Source organism: Uranotaenia lowii, chromosome 2, assembly GCF_029784155.1.
Source record: "Uranotaenia lowii strain MFRU-FL chromosome 2, ASM2978415v1, whole genome shotgun sequence".
Lineage (NCBI taxonomy): Eukaryota > Metazoa > Arthropoda > Insecta > Diptera > Culicidae > Uranotaenia > Uranotaenia lowii.
The window spans coordinates 367266450-367284771 of record NC_073692.1 but is presented as its reverse complement, the minus strand read 5'-3'; the positions used below and the strand labels follow the sequence as shown (position 1 = coordinate 367284771).

General features: G+C 36.4%; 1 protein-coding gene across 2 annotated transcripts; it reads right to left on the bottom strand.

The window, feature by feature from the left end:
- Positions 1–16197: 16197 nt before the first annotated feature.
- On the bottom strand, positions 16198–17581 carry LOC129747701 (mitochondrial genome maintenance exonuclease 1-like). Of its 2 annotated transcripts, XM_055742018.1 has the most exons (3): positions 17535–17581; positions 16680–17471; positions 16198–16619 (listed from the first exon to the last, which is right to left on the bottom strand). In XM_055742018.1, exons 2-3 carry the CDS (start codon positions 17459–17461, stop codon positions 16322–16324), a joined length of 1080 nt encoding a protein of 359 aa, XP_055597993.1. In that variant the 5' UTR covers positions 17462–17471; positions 17535–17581; the 3' UTR covers positions 16198–16321. The 2 variants fall into 2 exon arrangements, with proteins under 2 accessions (XP_055597993.1, XP_055597994.1); XM_055742019.1 differs by lacking the exon at positions 17535–17581 and having other exon boundaries at positions 16680–17493.
- Between the last annotated feature and the right edge of the window lie 741 nt (positions 17582–18322).

Genomic DNA, 18322 nt, shown 5'->3' with positions numbered 1-18322 from the left:
AAAACCGTCCTTGGGAATGACAAAATACACAATCTGTTGTACCGTAATCCGGGATAAGATTGATCACTTTTTTCAATATTTTTCGGTTATTTTTTCTGTTAAGGGGAAGGTGGCATTTTTCATATTTTTAAAATCAGTACTCGACCTCTATGGACATAAAACATGGGTTCAGAAATTTATTTGACTACTTGAAATTTGATTTCGTCTTTGTTTAGAATTTGATGCTTTGGGGTAACATAGATCAGTCTCAATTTGGACGGTTTTAACGAGTTTGCTTAATCACGACAGATACAAAACACCTTCATAATATTTACTAACAATTTTACCTTGCTTTTATACGTAAAAACATTTATAATCGAAAAAAGAACAATGATGTTGCATACATTTAGGGGCAAAAATTATAACAGTTGCAAAATAGTTTTAGCTTCAAAATACAAATGACATTCTACCATCACACATTCTCCTAGGCTAGGATTGCCATCCGTCCCGCTTTTTTAGAAAATGTCCTGCCGTACCGCTTTTTTCTCAAAATGTCCCGCTTTCTTTCTGAGAACACTTTTGTGGTAGACTTAACCCTCTCCGATTCTTCCACTTCAAAATAGTTGTTCCGTGCTTGTGAAAACGCTTCTAATAAAATCTCTCCTCGATCATTTTCAACTCCTGTCATTTTTTCTAATCTTCTTTTATTTATCTACTAGCTGACCCGGTAAACTTCGTTTTACCCGTTCCTTAATCAATCGTTGGAAAATGTTTCCAGTTCTTCAACTACTTCGTCCTCGTGAATCAGTTTTCGGGAAAAATCATGTTCAAGTTGTTCCAGTTTTGTCCCGTTTCTAGTTGAATTTGTATAGGAGCCCCCCATAAAAAGTGAGATACTTGAAACTATAATACAAACCATCTCTGGCCCGAAAAGCCCTCGGATACCAAATTTCACTTCATTACGACCGACCATTCATACGTGATGGTGTTACAAAGAAAACGCCTCCATTTTTATGCATAAGAATGTGGAAATGAGATTATTTTGTATGAGGACCCCCCTTCCATAAAAGTGAGACTCTTGAAACTTTTATACAAACCATCTCTTCCCCGAAAAACCCTCGAATACCAAATTTCACTTAATTCCGACCGACCATTCATACGTGATGGTGTTACAAAGAAAACGCGTCAATTATCTATATATATAAAAAGCAATTATCTGTATGTTTGTTTGTTTGTTTGTTTGTTTGTTTGTCCTCTATAGACTCAGCCATCTTAAGAGCTAGAGATCTGAAATTTGGCATGGATGCTCATTAGGACCAGGAATGATGAAAAATGTTTTTAGATTTTTGGACGACCCCTTCTGAAGGGGGTCGTCCATACAAGACAAATATTGTTTTCACGTTATTGACGTTATTTTCCGTCGGATTGTGATGAAAATTTGCACATGAGTGTTTTGAGAGACGAGCAATCGATTACAGTTATCAAATTTAGGGTCAGAGGTCGGCTAAAGGGGTCGTCCATATCCACTGATTAATGTTTTTGCGATATTGGCTTTATTTTACATTGGATTGTGATGAAAATTTGCACATGAGTGTTTTGAGAGACGAACAATCGATTACAGTTATCAAATTTAGGGTCAGGGGTTGGCCAAAGGGGTCGTCCATATTAACTGATTAATGTTTTTGCGATATTGGCGTTATTATACATCGGATTGTGATGAAAATTTGCACATGAGTGTTTTGAGAGACGAGCAATCGATTACAGTTATAAAATTTTGGGTTTGAGGTCGGCAATAGGGGTCGTCCATATCCACTGATTAATGTTTTTGCGATATTGGCTTTATTTTACATTGGATTGTGATGAAAATTTGCACATGAGTGTTTTGAGAGACGAACAATCGATTACAGTTATCAAATTTAGGGTCAGGGGTCTGCCAAAGGGGTCGTCCATATCCACTGATTAATGTTTTTGCGATATTGGTGTTATTATACACCGGATTGTGATGAAAATTTGCACATGAGTGTTTTGAGAGACGAGCAATCGATTTCAAGTTTCGAATTGCGGATCAGAAGTTGGCTGAAGGAGTCGTCCATACCCAACTTTAATGTTTTTGCGATTTTGACGTTATTCTACATTGGATTGAGATGAAAATTTCCGCATAGGAGTTTTGAGGGACGCTCTTTTGCTTCCAGGTTTCAAATCTTGACTCAGGGGTCGGCAAAAGGGGTTATTATCTGTTCACTGTTTTTACGATATTCTCTTGATTGAGCATGGAATTGTAATGAAAATTGGCACATGGAAGTTTAACAGAAAAGATAATTGATTACAGGTGTCAAGTTTTGAATCGTGGTCAAAAAAAGGCCGTCCATGTTAGTTGCTCACTGTTTTCGCGATATTGTCGTGATCATGCATCGGATTGAGATGAAAATGTTCAGATGAGGGTTATAAACTATGAGCAATTGACTGACAGGTAGCAAATTCCGTGTCAAGGGTCGGCGAAAGGGGCGTCTATATTCACTGATCACTGTTTTCAAGTTCCTGACGTTATTTTACATATAATTTTACAAGAAAAAATGGCACAAGGGAGTTTTGACGAACGTAAAATTGGTTTCAATAACGAATTTCGGGCCATGGGACAGAAAAAGAGGGTTTCATTGAAAGTTCAGTGTTTTGTGCAATAATTTTGTTGGAGGCAGTTAATTGATACCAATTTAAGTGTGAAGGTCAAGCAAAAGAGTCGTGTACACAAACAAATAGTACATGTTTCTGCCATAATGTTCAGATTTTGCAACCGATCGAGAAGAAAACACTGTCACATAAATTTTAATAAAAAGCCAATCAACCGTTTAATTTGAATTTCAAGTAATAGTAATAGTATAGCGACTTTAAACACTGTTGAATTTTTTCCCCAAAATTGTCGAAAGAATGTTTCGAATACATTTTATAAACTCATTTTGACGTACCAATGATTTAAAGCGAAACGAAGTTCGTACGGGATCAGCTAGTTATATATAAGCTGACCCAGTGTGCTTTGCTACACCTTTCAGAATCGAATGATATTTTCAGAATTTATTCAAATTTTTATTGTTTTATTGGCATTATTTTGAATCAAAATATAACATAATTCATAAGCAACCGCTATAAAATGAGAGCTGCAGCTGGAGTTTCGGATTGCTACACAAAAATAACTCAAACTAATATTTTAAATCTTGATTTGTGTTGAAGATCTTATAATTTTAATCTGTTTCTTTAAGCTTCGCATTAAAAAAGGAGGGTTCACAATAAATCGTACGCAAACAATCCAACTAATAAAATGTGGTTGTTTTTTTCTTAATATGTTCTGGATTTATGCTAAAAACTGATAAGAGAGAACACCCCCCCCCCCCCCCCCCTGTCCTTCCCTTCCCCCTGCTGAATGGAGATCGTGATTTTTAATAATCATACCCAATTTTTTTTCGTTCCCAAAAATCTTCTTGTATCAAATTTTTTTTTTCTCCTCTCTACACTGTAAAGCGTAAGGGTCTATAACAATTGTAGAAACATATCTCGTAACCAAGTACCTTGCCATTCCATATTTGTTTCCATTTGTTGGCTTCGTTAGCATAAATTGGGAAGTTATGCTAACAAAATTGTATTGGGTTCACCTCCCTCTTCCTAGGTACCTACTCACTGGAAGGAGGATGGTGTGTCAGATAATCATAGAATCATACCAAAATGATTTTCATGTTAAGTTTTGTCCATTTCTCGGATTTTGTAAAAAAAAGTTAAATGTAAGCTTTCCTCTTCCCTTCCTTTATTTCCAATTCTATCATCTCACTGCAAGAAAGGAATTGTTTGACATAAAAAAATTTCTCATATTGAAAAACCTTCCCATGCCAAATTTGGTTTTATTTGCGATGTAAATTCTTGAGTTATGCATAAACTTGAAAGGAAGTACCAACCCCCTTCACCCCATTGAATGGAGCTGTGAAAACTTAATATTCATAAAAATATTGTTTTTACTCGAAAATTTTTTGATACCAATTTATATTTCATTTGTATGTAGCCCCATTTCCCCTTTATATATTTCCGCTGAAAAAAAGTGGGGCTTCAATTTATAATAGAAATATTTCTCGTATCCAAATACCCTCACATGCCAAATATGGTTCAAATTTACTCGATCAGATATCCAGTTATACTGAAAATTGTAAGGGAGACCTCTTCTCCCCCTTCCCATCCACCTCTTTGAAGGAGTGAGGGATACTAAATATTCATAGAAGCATTTCTCGTACCCAAATATCGTTCCATTCCAAATTTGGTTCCATTTGCTGTTGTAGTTCTTGAGTTATGCAGAAAAAGTTGTATGAAACTCCCTTCCCTCTTTCCTTTCTCCACGCTGGAAAAGGAAGGGGTCTCAAACAATCATTAGAACATATCACGCTCCTAAATATTCTTCCATGCCAAATTTGGTTCCATTTGCTTAGTTTTAGAGTTATGCAAAAATTATAAAAGATACCCCCCCCCTTTACATCTCCCTACTGGAAAGAAGGAGGGGTCTCAAATAATCATAGAAATGTTTTTCGTATCCAAATACCATCCCATGCCAAATTTGGTTCCATTAGCTTCATTAGTTTTTGATTTATGTAAAAAAATATGAAAGGGGCCCCCTCTCTCTTTCAACTGGAAAGAGGAAGGGGTCTCAAATAATCATTGAAATATTTTTCGTATCCAAATACCTCCCCGTACCAAATTTGGTTACAATATCTTGATTAGTTTTCGAGTTATATGAAAAATTGAAAGGTAGCCCCCCTCCCCCCTTCCTCATACCCCACTGAGAGGAGGGAGGGGCACCTTATATTCATTAAAATATTCCTCATTCCCAAATACCACCCCTTGCCAGATTTGATACCATTTGCTTGATGGGTTCTCGAGTTATATAAAAAACTGTGTTTTGTTTGGGAAGCCCCTCCCCCCCTTCATGAGAGAGGGAGGGGTCTCAAACCATAATATGAACCTTCCCCTGCCCCCAATATCCTCACCTGCCAAGTTTCATGCAATTCCATGCAGTTTCCGAGTCTATAGGGAACAGACAGACAGACAGACAGACAGACAGACAGACAGACAGACAGACAGAAATTCATTTTTATATATTTATCTATGATTTTCAAAACTAGAAATGTTTTTACTTGAGGAAAATGACACTTACCGATAAGGCTGTAAAATTAAATAACACATTTATGATGTTTCACCGACTTACACTGGAAAACCCTAAATATATTTAAACTCATTGGTTCAACACAGAAAATCATACAAATATAATGTTTTTTTGTGTTTTTCTTTCTCAAAATAAGCAGCATTTTTTTCAAAGTTTAAAAAAGACAAGATCAAATAACTCGTTTAGTTCTTAGCATTGAAGGTTGCCAGAATATTTTCTAGACATAGGTTTCCGAAACGAGCGAATCCGGGTTTTTTTTTTATCCAAAACCTTGTGAAATCTGGGCAATGGATTTCAAAATTTTCAACCTAAAACCTGGGCAAAATCCTGCATATTTGATCAAAATCTCGGAATTATTCAATAATCAACAAAAAGAATACACTTGAAAACTATTTTTTTCTTCAAAACACATCAGCAGATTTTTAGTCGAATTTTAAGCTACCCAAAATCTATTCATGATTATTCAGACAAAAATTGTTCAAAAAGCTTGCAAAAATAAAATCTCATAATAACTCAATTTTATTTTTTTTTGTTGTTTTTTTTTATACGAAATCCGGGCAACCGGGCCGAACCGAACTTTTCCTAAATTATGTGTCAAATATCCGGGCAAGTCCTGATAAAACCGGGCAATATGATAAACTTTCCTTAGCATCACCTTAAATATCTGGTTTAGTCAAGCGTTCTTTGAGCACTTTCTTGCGAGGTTAATATTTTTCTTTTAAAGAAAATATTCTTTAAGTTGCTTCCAAATGATGGTGGCTCCAGATATTTCTCCGGAATCCTAAAAAAAAAATCATTTGAGAGTAAAATTAAGGAAAATACAAATTCTGGATAGAAAAGAACAGAAATACCGAGTGAAAATAAATTATTTTCAATCAAACAATGAATGAATGGACGAATTAAATTATTTCCATTTTCAATTTAATCATTTGATAGGGTTTCTATCGATTTGATAGGGTTTCTATCGATTTGTCCAAAACGGACTTACTCATGGAAAATGTCCTTCTTTTTTAAATATAAAATATGTGTCATTAAATGACTTAAAAAATAGCACTATAACTATTTATAGATAAAAGTTGTTCTTTCACATTCAGCAACCCGTTTGATTCTAAATGCTTTTTGGTATCATCAGGAGAGCTATTTGTTTGCGAACCTTGGAAAAATAAATATTTTAATATTTTTAAGTTACATTTTTACTAACAGAAAAAAATTTAAAATACAAACCAAATTTTGCTTATTTGATAATCAATTAATAGGCTTTCAAACGTAGAAAACGTTTTAAAAAATGGAAAAAAATATTGTCGGTCAAAGTTATCCCGTTTTACGGTACCAGGCAACTTCCTGTGACCACCAGAAGTCCTCCCACAAAAAAAAACCGTAAATAGGATTTTCGGGTCAATATGACCAGAGAGTTTGCATGCGTTCCTTTTGCCGCATTTGATCGACTTTGATGATTTTTAATTCATTGTATAGGGTAACGGACTTATTTTGGACCAGAGGACCAATTTTGGACCACCTTGTCTAGCTCTTTTATAAAGCAACTAATAATGAAAAAAATTAGTGCATTACACTAAGTACTCGGGCTTTAACAATGTTTACTAAAAAATTTAATGATTATTTGTATTATAAGAGAGCTAGACAAGGTGGTCCAAAATTGGTCCTCTGGTCCAAAATAAGTCCGTTACCCTAGATAGTGTATTCCTGTTCCTCAATATAGAAAAGTTAAGTTTAAATATTTCACCAGATAACCTGTAACTGATTCCGAATGATAAATTTTTTTCGAAATGATATCTTATACAGGATGGCCAGCGAGTTTCAATTTTTGTTAACAAGCATGTTAGAAATTTAGTCTTGAATCACCCTTGGCTTGAGACATTTCGATTTACAATACTATTCGACGTTTACGAATTAAAATTAACTTTGGTTAGTTAAATTGCAATTCAATTAATCTTTGGTATAGGGACTCAAAACTTGACATACAAAAACCCTACCTCGTCTTCAGAATTGGTTTTTATTATGAAGTGTAATTTAATAAGAACAGAGTTCGAAACAAGTTTTTTGTTTTTATAAATGCTCAACACAACACATAATTTACACAAGGCCACATAATTTACTGTTTTCGGAGGTGCAATGAATTAAAAAAGGTAATTTCGACTTATTTGGGTACCTTGAATCTGAATATGAAATATTTCAATCAGTTTTTGTTATTAAAATGACTTTTGAAAATAAGTTAAAAGTATTTGAGAAATTTCTGCATTGTTTATGTAAAAACTCAAATCGAAAACTTTGTATTCAAAAATAAATGTTTTCAATTAATTATCAACTTTTCTCAAGAATTCAAGTTTTTTTGAGTTCTGCGAAAAAAGTTACAGAAGTTTTATGTTTTTTTTTACTTTTTATTATTTATCAAATTTTGAAAAAGTTTTCAACTAAACTGAATTTTTTTAAAAAATATGTTATCTTTTTGCAGGTTTAAAAAATTTGTTAAATGAAATCAAGTCTTTTTTTAATTTTCTACAGTTATGTCAAAATACTTATAATGAAATCTTTTCATTTTTTTAATTGTTGAATTTTACATTTTTTTAATCATACATCATTTTTTCATCATAATCAGATTTTTTTTCGTATACCTATGTAGGTTTTTTAGTTAATCAGTTATCGATGTTTGATTTTACTTAAAACTGGTATATTTTAAAATTCCTTATCACCAAAACTCAAAGTGTTCGACATGTTGTGGCCTTGAGTCATCAATTAAATTTTGTAAATTCTTATGGTGAAACATGTTTATTAAAAAAAACCTCCTGAAATGTTTTTTGAAACCTTATCTTTTTCATTTTCATATTTTGTTTAAATTTTGAAAAATAAATTAACGGAATTTGAAAGAACAATTTTTCCCAATTATTTTTTTAACTTGCCGAATTTTTTAGTCGAAATATTTAAATTTTAGAAATAATTTTAGGAAATTGGTTTTTCTTTTAATTCTGAATTTTTGTGTACTTGACACATAAGTCCTTTAGTCTTAAATTTTAATAAGATAAACAAAGTTTCAACCTTCTGTTTTTTCCAGGACCCAATATTTCAATCGAAAGTTACAAAATACTCAAAGCTTGTAATTTGAAACTTTAAATCTTGGGATTGAAAATTTAAAAACTTTTCATAATTTTTTTTAAATAAAATCGTCTTTTATGAATCAGTCATGATTTTTAAATAAATCTTTTAAAATTTGAAACATGATTTGAAGTAGGTAGCTACTTTAAACTTAATTTTCATGCGAAATGTTAACTAATTTTTCTATTTGCTTGGTTCTTACAGTATTTTTTGTAACTTGGAACTCCTTATTTTTCAATTTTTATCAGTTTTCATTGATCATTCATAAAATTACCCATTGCCTAACATTTTCATTGTTAGTATAATTGAACATAAAGTTATTATTTTGAGCTTCAAAAATGAACTATTTGAGCCATTTATTTTTTAAAAAATAGGTTTTTTCTCTGACTTCTTTCACAGGCATTTTTTCAAATAATAATAAATACATCTACACAATCTTTTTATCAAATTGAATTAAACCATCAATTATTGAATAAATTCTCCCAAGTTCAAAATGGCTTTTTCAGTTATCAAAAATTCATATTTTTAATCGCGATTGAATATTTTTCGTTAAAATTCAAAATACTACAGCGAAATTTTTCAATCACCTTTTAGTTGAAAATAAAGAACACAATTTTAATTAAGATGAATAAAAATAAACAATAATTATCATTTGCCTAAAAATTTATCATGGTTAATTTTTTAGCTGATTGGATATTTATTTTAGAATCCAGATTTCTTTTAAGCTCTGTGTTCTGGAAACGTTTATTTTAAATTAGCTTAGAAATTCTTTTGAAACAAATTTCTAGTTCAGAATAAAGAACATAATTTTGAAAAAAAATATCAATGACTTACCGAAAATTTGAAACTTTCGTTCTGGTATGATTTGAAAATTTTGTTTTTTTATCAGTCCAATATCTTTCCTTTTTTATTGTTTATTTTTGGTATTGCTATCATTTTTAGCTAAATTTGAAATTTAAAACCCCCCTCCCCCCTTCCCCCCCCCCCTATGGACGGGTCATTTGCACGGGCCTGATTAGATGGTCGTAATGCAAAGAAGTAAGAAAATAACTCCAGTCCTAACCTTGATTTTATCTAGTGAAATCTTGTCATAAATTGTCACCTTCTTCTCACTTTTTAACAAAAATCTCGATTTTTATAAGGGGAATTCTACAATTCAGCAGACTTCTGAATTCTTAAATTTGAAAAATAACGCCGAATTTTTGATTGAATAACTGATCCATAGATCAAAACTTATTTTTAAATTTGAATTTATATTTCAAATTTAAGTTTCCATTTCTGATGCTTAGCTCAAGTTTGATATTGATTGCTACCGAATGATTTTCTAATTTTAATTTTTCCTTTGCAATTCTAAAATAAAATTTTGTAATTTTTATGCTTCTTAAGCATTCTGAAATTTAATTTAGATTCTCATTTCGAATATTGAATCAAATTTGAATCAGAATTCAGATTCGGCTTTATCGGTGAAAAGTGATGTCTTTTTAAGTGTTAGATAGGGAGCACTTTCGGAGTGGAAAGGAGAGACAAATAACCAAACGCACTGTTCTGTGGTTAAAACTGGAATGACTTTATTTTCAAAATCGGCTTTCTTTTTATATCTAAAAACCTATTGGCGTTTACTTTAAACTGCGTGTGTTGTTTACATTCAGCCAGATCGGGTGAATGCCAACACTCCTCCTCAACACACGCTGTTCACCGCTCAGCAAAGCACTGCGCCGGACCACGACCATCGCATTCAGCTCAACGACCCTCCTCTGGTGTAGCTCGCTGACCATTCTTCGGCCCACTCGATGATAACCTTCCTGCGGATCACTCGAAGACTGACTTCCGGCTGGCCCGACACCCTTCTTGCTACCGATGCTGTTTCTCACGGCTCGCACGGCCCTTCGCAGCAAATCGAAACTCTCCGCCTCGACGCTCCTCCTGAGTGCTGACGCCACCTAGTGGCTCCAGCCCAATGACCCCCATTCGGCGTTCCGGTCCGACGCCCTTCCATGGCACCGGCTTGACGACCTCCCGTGTTTCCCGGCTCGTAAGTCCTCCAGAGGTTCCAGATCCTACGATCACCACCTGGCTTCCAACATGACGACCTTCCACGATTCCGGCCCGCCAACCTGCCATGGCTTCCGGCACGATGACCCACAAATGATTCCGGTCCGCTTCCGATGGCTCCTGCCAAACGACCTTCCAAAGCACCTGTCCGACGACCTCCCTCCCGTGTCTCTTGGCTTGTCGACCTCCAGCTGGCTTCCCGGTCCGACGACCTACCAGGCTCCTGGTCCAACAACCTTACACGGTTCTGGCTCGACGACGTTCCTCTGGATTCCCGGCGCTGGCTTGCCCTTCCATTGGCTTCCTCCTGGCTGGATACCACTACCGATTTCACTCTCCTCCTTTCCACTAGTGCTGGGCCCATAACCTGTTAGATAGGGAGCACTTTCGGAGTGGAAAGGAGAGACAAATAACCAAACGCACCGTTCTGTGGTTAAAACTGGAATGACTTTATTTTCAAAATCGGCTTTCTTTTTATATCTAAAAACCTATTGGCGTTTACTTTAAACTGCGTGTGTTGTTTACATTCAGCCAGATCGGGTGAATGCCAACACTCCTCCTCAACACCGCTCAGCAAAGCACTGCGCCGGACCACGACCATCGCATTCAGCTCAACGACCCTCCTCTGGTGTAGCTCGCTGACCATTCTTCGGCCCACTCGATGATAACCTTCCTGCGGATCACTCGAAGACTGACTTCCGGCTGGCCCGACACCCTTCTTGCTACCGATGCTGTTTCTCACGGCTCGCACGGCCCTTCGCAGCAAATCGAAACTCTCTGCCTCGACGCTCCTCCTGAGTGCTGACGCCACCTAGTGGCTCCAGCCCAATGACCCCCATTCGGCGTTCCGGTCCGACGCCCTTCCATGGCACCGGCTTGACGACCTCCCGTGTTTCCCGGCTCGTAAGTCCTCCAGAGGTTCCAGATCCTACGATCACCACCTGGCTTCCAACATGACGACCTTCCACGATTCCGGCCCGCCAACCTGCCATGGCTTCCGGCACGATGACCCACAAATGATTCCGGTCCGCTTCCGATGGCTCCTGCCAAACGACCTTCCAAAGCACCTGTCCGACGACCTCCCTCCCGTGTCTCTTGGCTTGTCGACCTCCAGCTGGCTTCCCGGTCCGACGACCTACCAGGCTCCTGGTCCAACAACCTTACACGGTTCTGGCTCGACGACGTTCCTCTGGATTCCCGGCGCTGGCTTGCCCTTCCATTGGCTTCCTCCTGGCTGGATACCACTACCGATTTCACTCTCCTCCTTTCCACTAGTGCTGGGCCCATAACCTGTTAGATAGGGAGCACTTTCGGAGTGGAAAGGAGAGACAAATAACCAAACGCACTGTTCTGTGGTTAAAACTGGAATGACTTTATTTTCAAAATCGGCTTTCTTTTTATATCTAAAAACCTATTGGCGTTTACTTTAAACTGCGTGTGTTGTTTACATTCAGCCAGATCGGGTGAATGCCAACATTAAGTAGGGACATCTTAGATAATGAAATTTTATAAACGGATAGGAAGTTAGAAAAAATGAAAAGAAGAATGTTACGATAAGGACTTCACCATTGATGAGTTGCTTTATGCAATAGACTCGTGCAAAGGCACATCGGCAGGGCCAGACGAAATTGGTTATCCAATGATACGCAACTTACCATATTTCGCAAAAAAAACTACTGCTGGCGAGTTTCAACGAATGCTGGCATCAGGAATATTATCCCCAGAACTGGAAAGAGGGTTACATAATACCAATACCAAAACCCGGCATGATGAAACGTACAGCGAATGAATATCGACCTATCACCTTACTGAGGTGCCTCTCAAAAGTACTGGAGCGAATGGTTAATCGTCGTTTGATGGCGACACTCGAAGAAAAGCAGCTACTTGACGAACGACAGCACGCATTCCGCAAAGGGATGGGAACGAGCACCTATTTTTGCAGCCTTGACGAGAAAATTCAAGCTTCGAATGAAGGAATTCGCTGCACTCGACTTGGCCAAGGCATACGACCGCACATGGAGACATAACATATTAACGCAACTAAACCGATGGGGAATCCGTGGAAGATTGTTTTCTTTTCTCAAAGATTTCCTCTCCGATCGACATTTCCGAGTGGTCATAGGAGGTTCGAAATCAACAAGACGCTGCTTAGAAAACGGAGTACCACAAGGATCCGTGTTATCAGTGACACTCTTCTTGGTTGCCATGCAGTCAATCTTCGAAACATTGCCGGATGGAATTGATGTTCTCCTCTATGCCGACGATATTCTTGTCATCTCCACTGGACCATTTGCAACATCGGTGCGAAAACGGCTTCAGACGGCAATTAATCAAATAAATCAATGGGCGCACAACATTGGATTTGAAATGTCAGCCGAGAAATCTCAACTGATGCACTGCTGTTCAAGGAAACACCGTGGTGAAGCTCCTCCTCCTCTAAAAATAGGTGAAAATACAATGAACAAGGTAAATTGTATGAAAATTCTGGGAATCTGGATCGACAGGAGGTTTAATTTTAAAAAACACATCAACATCACGAAGAAAGATAGTGCCAAACGACTTTGCTTGCTGCGGTGCATCAGTGGGCGAAGTAAAATAGGATGCCGGAAAACTATAACAAACATCGGCAAGGCCCTGATCCTTCCGAAAATAACATATGGCATAGAGATGGTGAGTCGCGGTGGATGGCAGACATACAGCAGATTGACCCCAAGCTATAACGGTATCATCCGGTTCGCATCGGGCGCTTTTCCGTCAAGTCCAATTCCTTCACTGATGGCTGAAGCGGGAACCTTGCCTTTCCAGTTTGTTGCCACGGAATTGTTGGTACGTTGCGCTATACGGCATCAGCAAAAATCGACAGAACCAACCACAATCTTTTCTAGAGCAAATTCGTGGTTTGAAACCGAAACAGGAAACAGTCTGCCGAGGATCCAATCTGCCATCGGAATTGTCGAACGTCGATGGGATTCACCGAAACCTGTTATTGACTGGAGCATTAAAAAACTTGTGCGAGCTGGTGAAAACAACAACAGAACCAGGGTAATCTATAGGAATCATGTCGACCAAAAATATAAACGTCATCATCATATTTTTACCGATGGGTCGGTCAGCAATGGGTCAGTTGCACTCGGCGTAACCAGTAATGTTATCGATATTAGTCTGAAACTGCCAGATAGTAGTTCTATCTTTTCCGCTGAAGCAGCCGCAATAAACCATGCTATTGAGATTGCGGAACGAATTGGAGGACCTACTGTTATTTTTAGTGATTCGGCGAGCTGTCTTTCGGCGATCGAATGTGGAAAAAATCGACACCCATGGATTAGAATGGCTGAAAATAGCTGTATCAAAAATCGAATATCGTTATGTTGGATCCCAAGTCATTGCGGCATAACGGGAAATCACAGAGCAGATGCTTTGGCAAACGAAGGTCATACAAGTTACCAAATGGATGATTTTGTTCCCTATCAGGATGCACAACGATGGGTACATACTCAACTGCGGTTCCGCTGGGAGCAAGAATAGATCAACCAGAACGCATCACATCTTCGAAAAATCAAGGAAACCTCTTTCCCCTGGAGTGATCGAAAAAATCGTACCGAACAGAGATGTCTCACACGATTGCGAATCGGACATACCAGAATAACCCACAGCTTTCTTATGGAACGTACGAGCAGGCCGGTTTGCGAAGACTGTAATATCACACTGGACGTGGAACATATCTTATTGCATTGCAGCAAATTTGAATTTGAGCGCAGGAGGTTAGGTCTTGAGACAGCTTTAAAAAATGTACTAGCTAGGAATACAAATAGTGAAACCAAGTTGATAGAATTTCTTAAAAAAATTGAAGTACTTGATAAAATATAAAGTAACTAGCAAATAAGTTTTCAAACAGAGGCGAATCTACCAAGCAAGCCTCTCTAATAAAATAAATTAAATTAAATTAAAAATGAAAGACGGTGAAAATTCTCTGTGGTGAAAATGAGCGGGTAGAATTTATTTGTGGTATATGTGGTGATAATGCTTCTAAATAAATTCTTCCCGCTCATTTTCACCATCATTCATTTCTTCTAACTTTCTATGCATCTAGAAATTTCATTATCTTAAGATGCCCGTAATAAATGGACATCACTTTTCACCGATAAAGCCGATAAATTAAATAACTAACGTATATTACGGAGATTAACCTCTTCAGATTCAGAATTCAGAACTCAGATTCAGAACTAAGAATTCAGATCCAGAATTCAAAATTCAGATTCAGAATTAAGATTCAGAATTCAGATTCAGAATTCAGATTCAGAATTCAGATTCAGAATTCAGATTCAGAATTCAGATTCAGAATTCAGATTCAGAATTCAGATTCAGAATTCAGATTCAGAATTCAGATTCTTAAGATAAGTTAACCACCGTTAATTAATTTTGTAAATTTATTTTTCGGCATATCGGTGAAAAGTAGTTTTGAAATTGATAAAGATGGATAGAGAAGTGAGAAGAAAATCTACAGATGTTGAAAAGAGCCCGTCCGGAGTATACGTTTTAACCACATGTAGACTTCGGACCAACCAGATTTCATTGTATAGGTTAAGGTAGTGCCACCTCTATCCCGGTACTACTTCTCCTAAATAATGAAATGTTGCAGGGTAAAGTATGGTGTACGTTAATAAGTTTCCTCGCAAAAATGCTCTTTCGCTCTTTTCAACATCTGTAGATTTTCTTCTCACTTCTCTATCCATCTTTATCAATTTCAAAACTACTTTTCACCGATATGCCGAAAAATAAATTTACAGAATTCAGATTCAGAATTCAGATTCAGAATTCAGATTCAGAATTCAGATTCAGAATTCAGATTCAGAATTCAGATTCAGAATTCGGATTCAGATTTCAGATTCTAAGGTGATTGATTTCGTAACAGACACAAATGACAGCTTGACCCGATCAGCCGAATCAAACCTGACAAGAAATACGACACATTTTAGGTAAGAATCGGTTAATTTTGTGAAGACTTTTTGAAATTTTGTTTACACACAATAAATTTTACAGTCCCTGATGACGATCCTATATGGATTGAAACGTTGGAACGTTAAATAAATAGTCGTTTTTGCTATTTGAACTGACTGAAAGCCGAAAAAATCACCTTAAATTCAAGTAACAGTCGTTAAAAAAAACATCGGAATTCAGATTCAGAATTCAGATTCAGAATTCAGCTTCAGAATTCAGATTCAGAATTCAGATTCAGGATTCGGATTTAGAACTCAATTTCTTAAAGAACTTGGTTTCAGAATTCAGATTCAGAATTCGGATTCTATTAATTAATTCGGAATTCGGATTCGGAACTCAGATTCAAATCATAAAAGCCGTATTTAATTTTCCGTTCACGTTTTTTTTTTCAAACAAATTCTTCCCAGCCAATCGTTGCCGGTATATTATATTGCATAAATCTAGGCGAATGTTTGTTTAATTCTCCTAGATTTATGCAATATATTTATTTTGAATGAGTTGGATGTTTCAAAAAACGTTACATTTTGCCATTTTGCTATTATTTCATTTTAAGTTCAGGAATACATAAGATAAGTCTTAAGTACAATTGCTTTAAAATAAATAAAATTAATTTTTCAAACGTGGAAAAGGTATGGAGGAAACAAATGTACAACAATTTTTGATTGTATACTGTTTCGAAAAGTCATTTTTTGATGGTTCTTTTTTTTAAAAGAGACTTGATGAATCGTCAGAAACATAACTAGGAAGAACCATTCCAGAGGATGCGAAACCCGAAAAATGTAATAAACTAAAAAAATCAACAAAAATTGATCTAAAAATATAAAAACTTTCTAGGAATAAAATAACGAAGATCAGATAGACACTATTTTACAATGAATTTTATTTCTCAACTAACAATTTGTTTTTATCCTATATGACCAAAAGATTGTATGTCTATTTTTTTGAATAATTTCTAACAAATCAACAATTGTTTTTAAAGGTTTGAAAAGTTTAAATCGGATCAGGCAGCGTGTTGTCCCGATATCGGGTCCAATATTCTTGCAGTCGTTGCAACCACACGTTCCAGTATTTCTTCAGTTGGCTTCCAGTGATTCCGTGAGCATGAGCAGGTTGTCCATCTGTATAAGCTACCAGTACCGCACCTTTGACAATGTCCAGTTTGGAAAACTCCGGGTCGGCTCGCAGTGCTCCCAGGTAAGCACACAACTGAACCGGAGCGTCGTAAGTTGCCGCAAGGGATGGTTTCTGACTTTCCGACGTTTTCCACTCGATGATGTGAAGACGGTTGCTAAAAATGAAAGAACTTCAATTAGTGAATGATTAGCTTCGAGATAACAATTGGCCATACTCAATAATGGTTACACAATCTACGACTCCGGTGTAGTGTAAGAAAGGGTGGCTCAATCTTTGTTCAATTAAACTAGCGGGACGACCGATTCGTCCTAAGTGGGACCCGATGCTGGTCCACAATTTGTCAGCTTTATTAATGTCGGCCTCAGCCGGTTCCTGTTCAGCAAGCCAACTCTCAAGACACGAATGGAAATTTTTTCCTCTTTCAAAAATTTCTTTCTGGAACTGTTCAAAGCCCTCCTCGCCGAGCAGGGCCACTTTGGATGCCTTCCACCTTAGCAATGCTTGTCGGGATGATTCCGGCATTGTGGCTGTGAGAATTTTGCTAACCGATGGCAATTTGTAGCGATCTTTCGGAAGGTGATCGCTTCGTGTCCAGGATTTTTCCAGCAAACCCGACTCGCTAGGTTTCAATGGAAACGTGGTTATCAACTTGAGTTCCGAATCTTTGAAAGGAATTTCTAAACTTGACTGAGGCTCGGTTTGTTCTGGCTCTTCGAAGGTTGAGGCGATAGTAATATTTCGCTGTGCTTTGGGGTTTTGGTTTTTCATCAACCAAAATAATTCTGAGTTAGCGGTAGATGGGGATGCTGTTGATTTATCATTTCTCACGTTGTGACTAGAAGATACTTTAGGCTTTCGCGCCTTTACAACTGCTCCATACAGTGCCTTGTTCTCGAAGTTGAGATTTTTAATAAGCTCAACTTTTGTGTTCACTTCCTTTTCCGCCTTTTTCTTGATAGCAGTAGCGAATTGACGAATGTTGCACAACTTAATCATTTTGGAACATCTAAAATGACGAAAAATAGGGATATTAGTTTAAAGTTAATGATATACTTAACAGAAAACTTGCAATTTTATAGATATTTATACAGAAAATCACCATCTAACCGGGCGTTACAGAATTTAAAACACCTTCAATGTTTACGCGTTACGAACCGGCTAGCAAATAAGGGCTCGTTTCCATCTCGATTTACGAATTAGTTTTTGTGCGTGAATATAGATGTCAGGATGAATGTCAGAGAGAAAATAGCGGCGTTCGAAGTTGTGATGTTTTATTTCAAAACTTGCATCATTTAAGTTGACTATTTCAAATTTAAATTCAATTTTCAATTGAATTTGCTATTTGAATTGCTTTTGAAACTACAATTCATCATTTTTTGTCATTTTTTTATTTATGTCATTTTTGTCAATTTCGTCATTTATGTCATCGTCATTTTTGTCATTTTTGTCATTTTTGTCATTTTTGTCATTTTTGTCATTTTTGTCATTTTTGTTATTTTTTGTCATTTTTGTCATTTCTGTCATTTTTGTCATTTTTTCCATTTTTGTCATTTTTGTCATTTTTGTAATTTTTTGTAATTTTTTGTCATTTTTGTCATTTTTTGTCATTTTTGTCATTTTTGCAATTTTTGCAATTTTTGTCATTTCTGTCATTTGTGTTATTTTTGTCATTTTTTGTCATTTTTGTCATTTTTGTCATTTTTGTCATTTTTGTCATTTTTGTCATTTTTGTCATTTTTGTCATTTTTGTCATTTTTGTCATTTTTGTCATTTTTGTCATTTTTGTCATTTTTGTCATTTTTGTCATTTTTGTCATTTTTGTCATTTTTGTCATTTTTGTCATTTTTGTCATTTTTG

Excerpts from the sequence above, each read along its gene's own strand:
- LOC129747701 (XM_055742018.1), bottom strand. The coding sequence starts at position 17,461 with ATGATTAAGTTGTGCAACATTCGTCAATTCGCTACTGCTATCAAGAAA. Across the intron at positions 16,620-16,679 it reads GATTGTGTAACCATTATTGA|CAACCGTCTTCACATCATCG; the intron begins GTATGGCCAATT and ends TTTCATTTTTAG.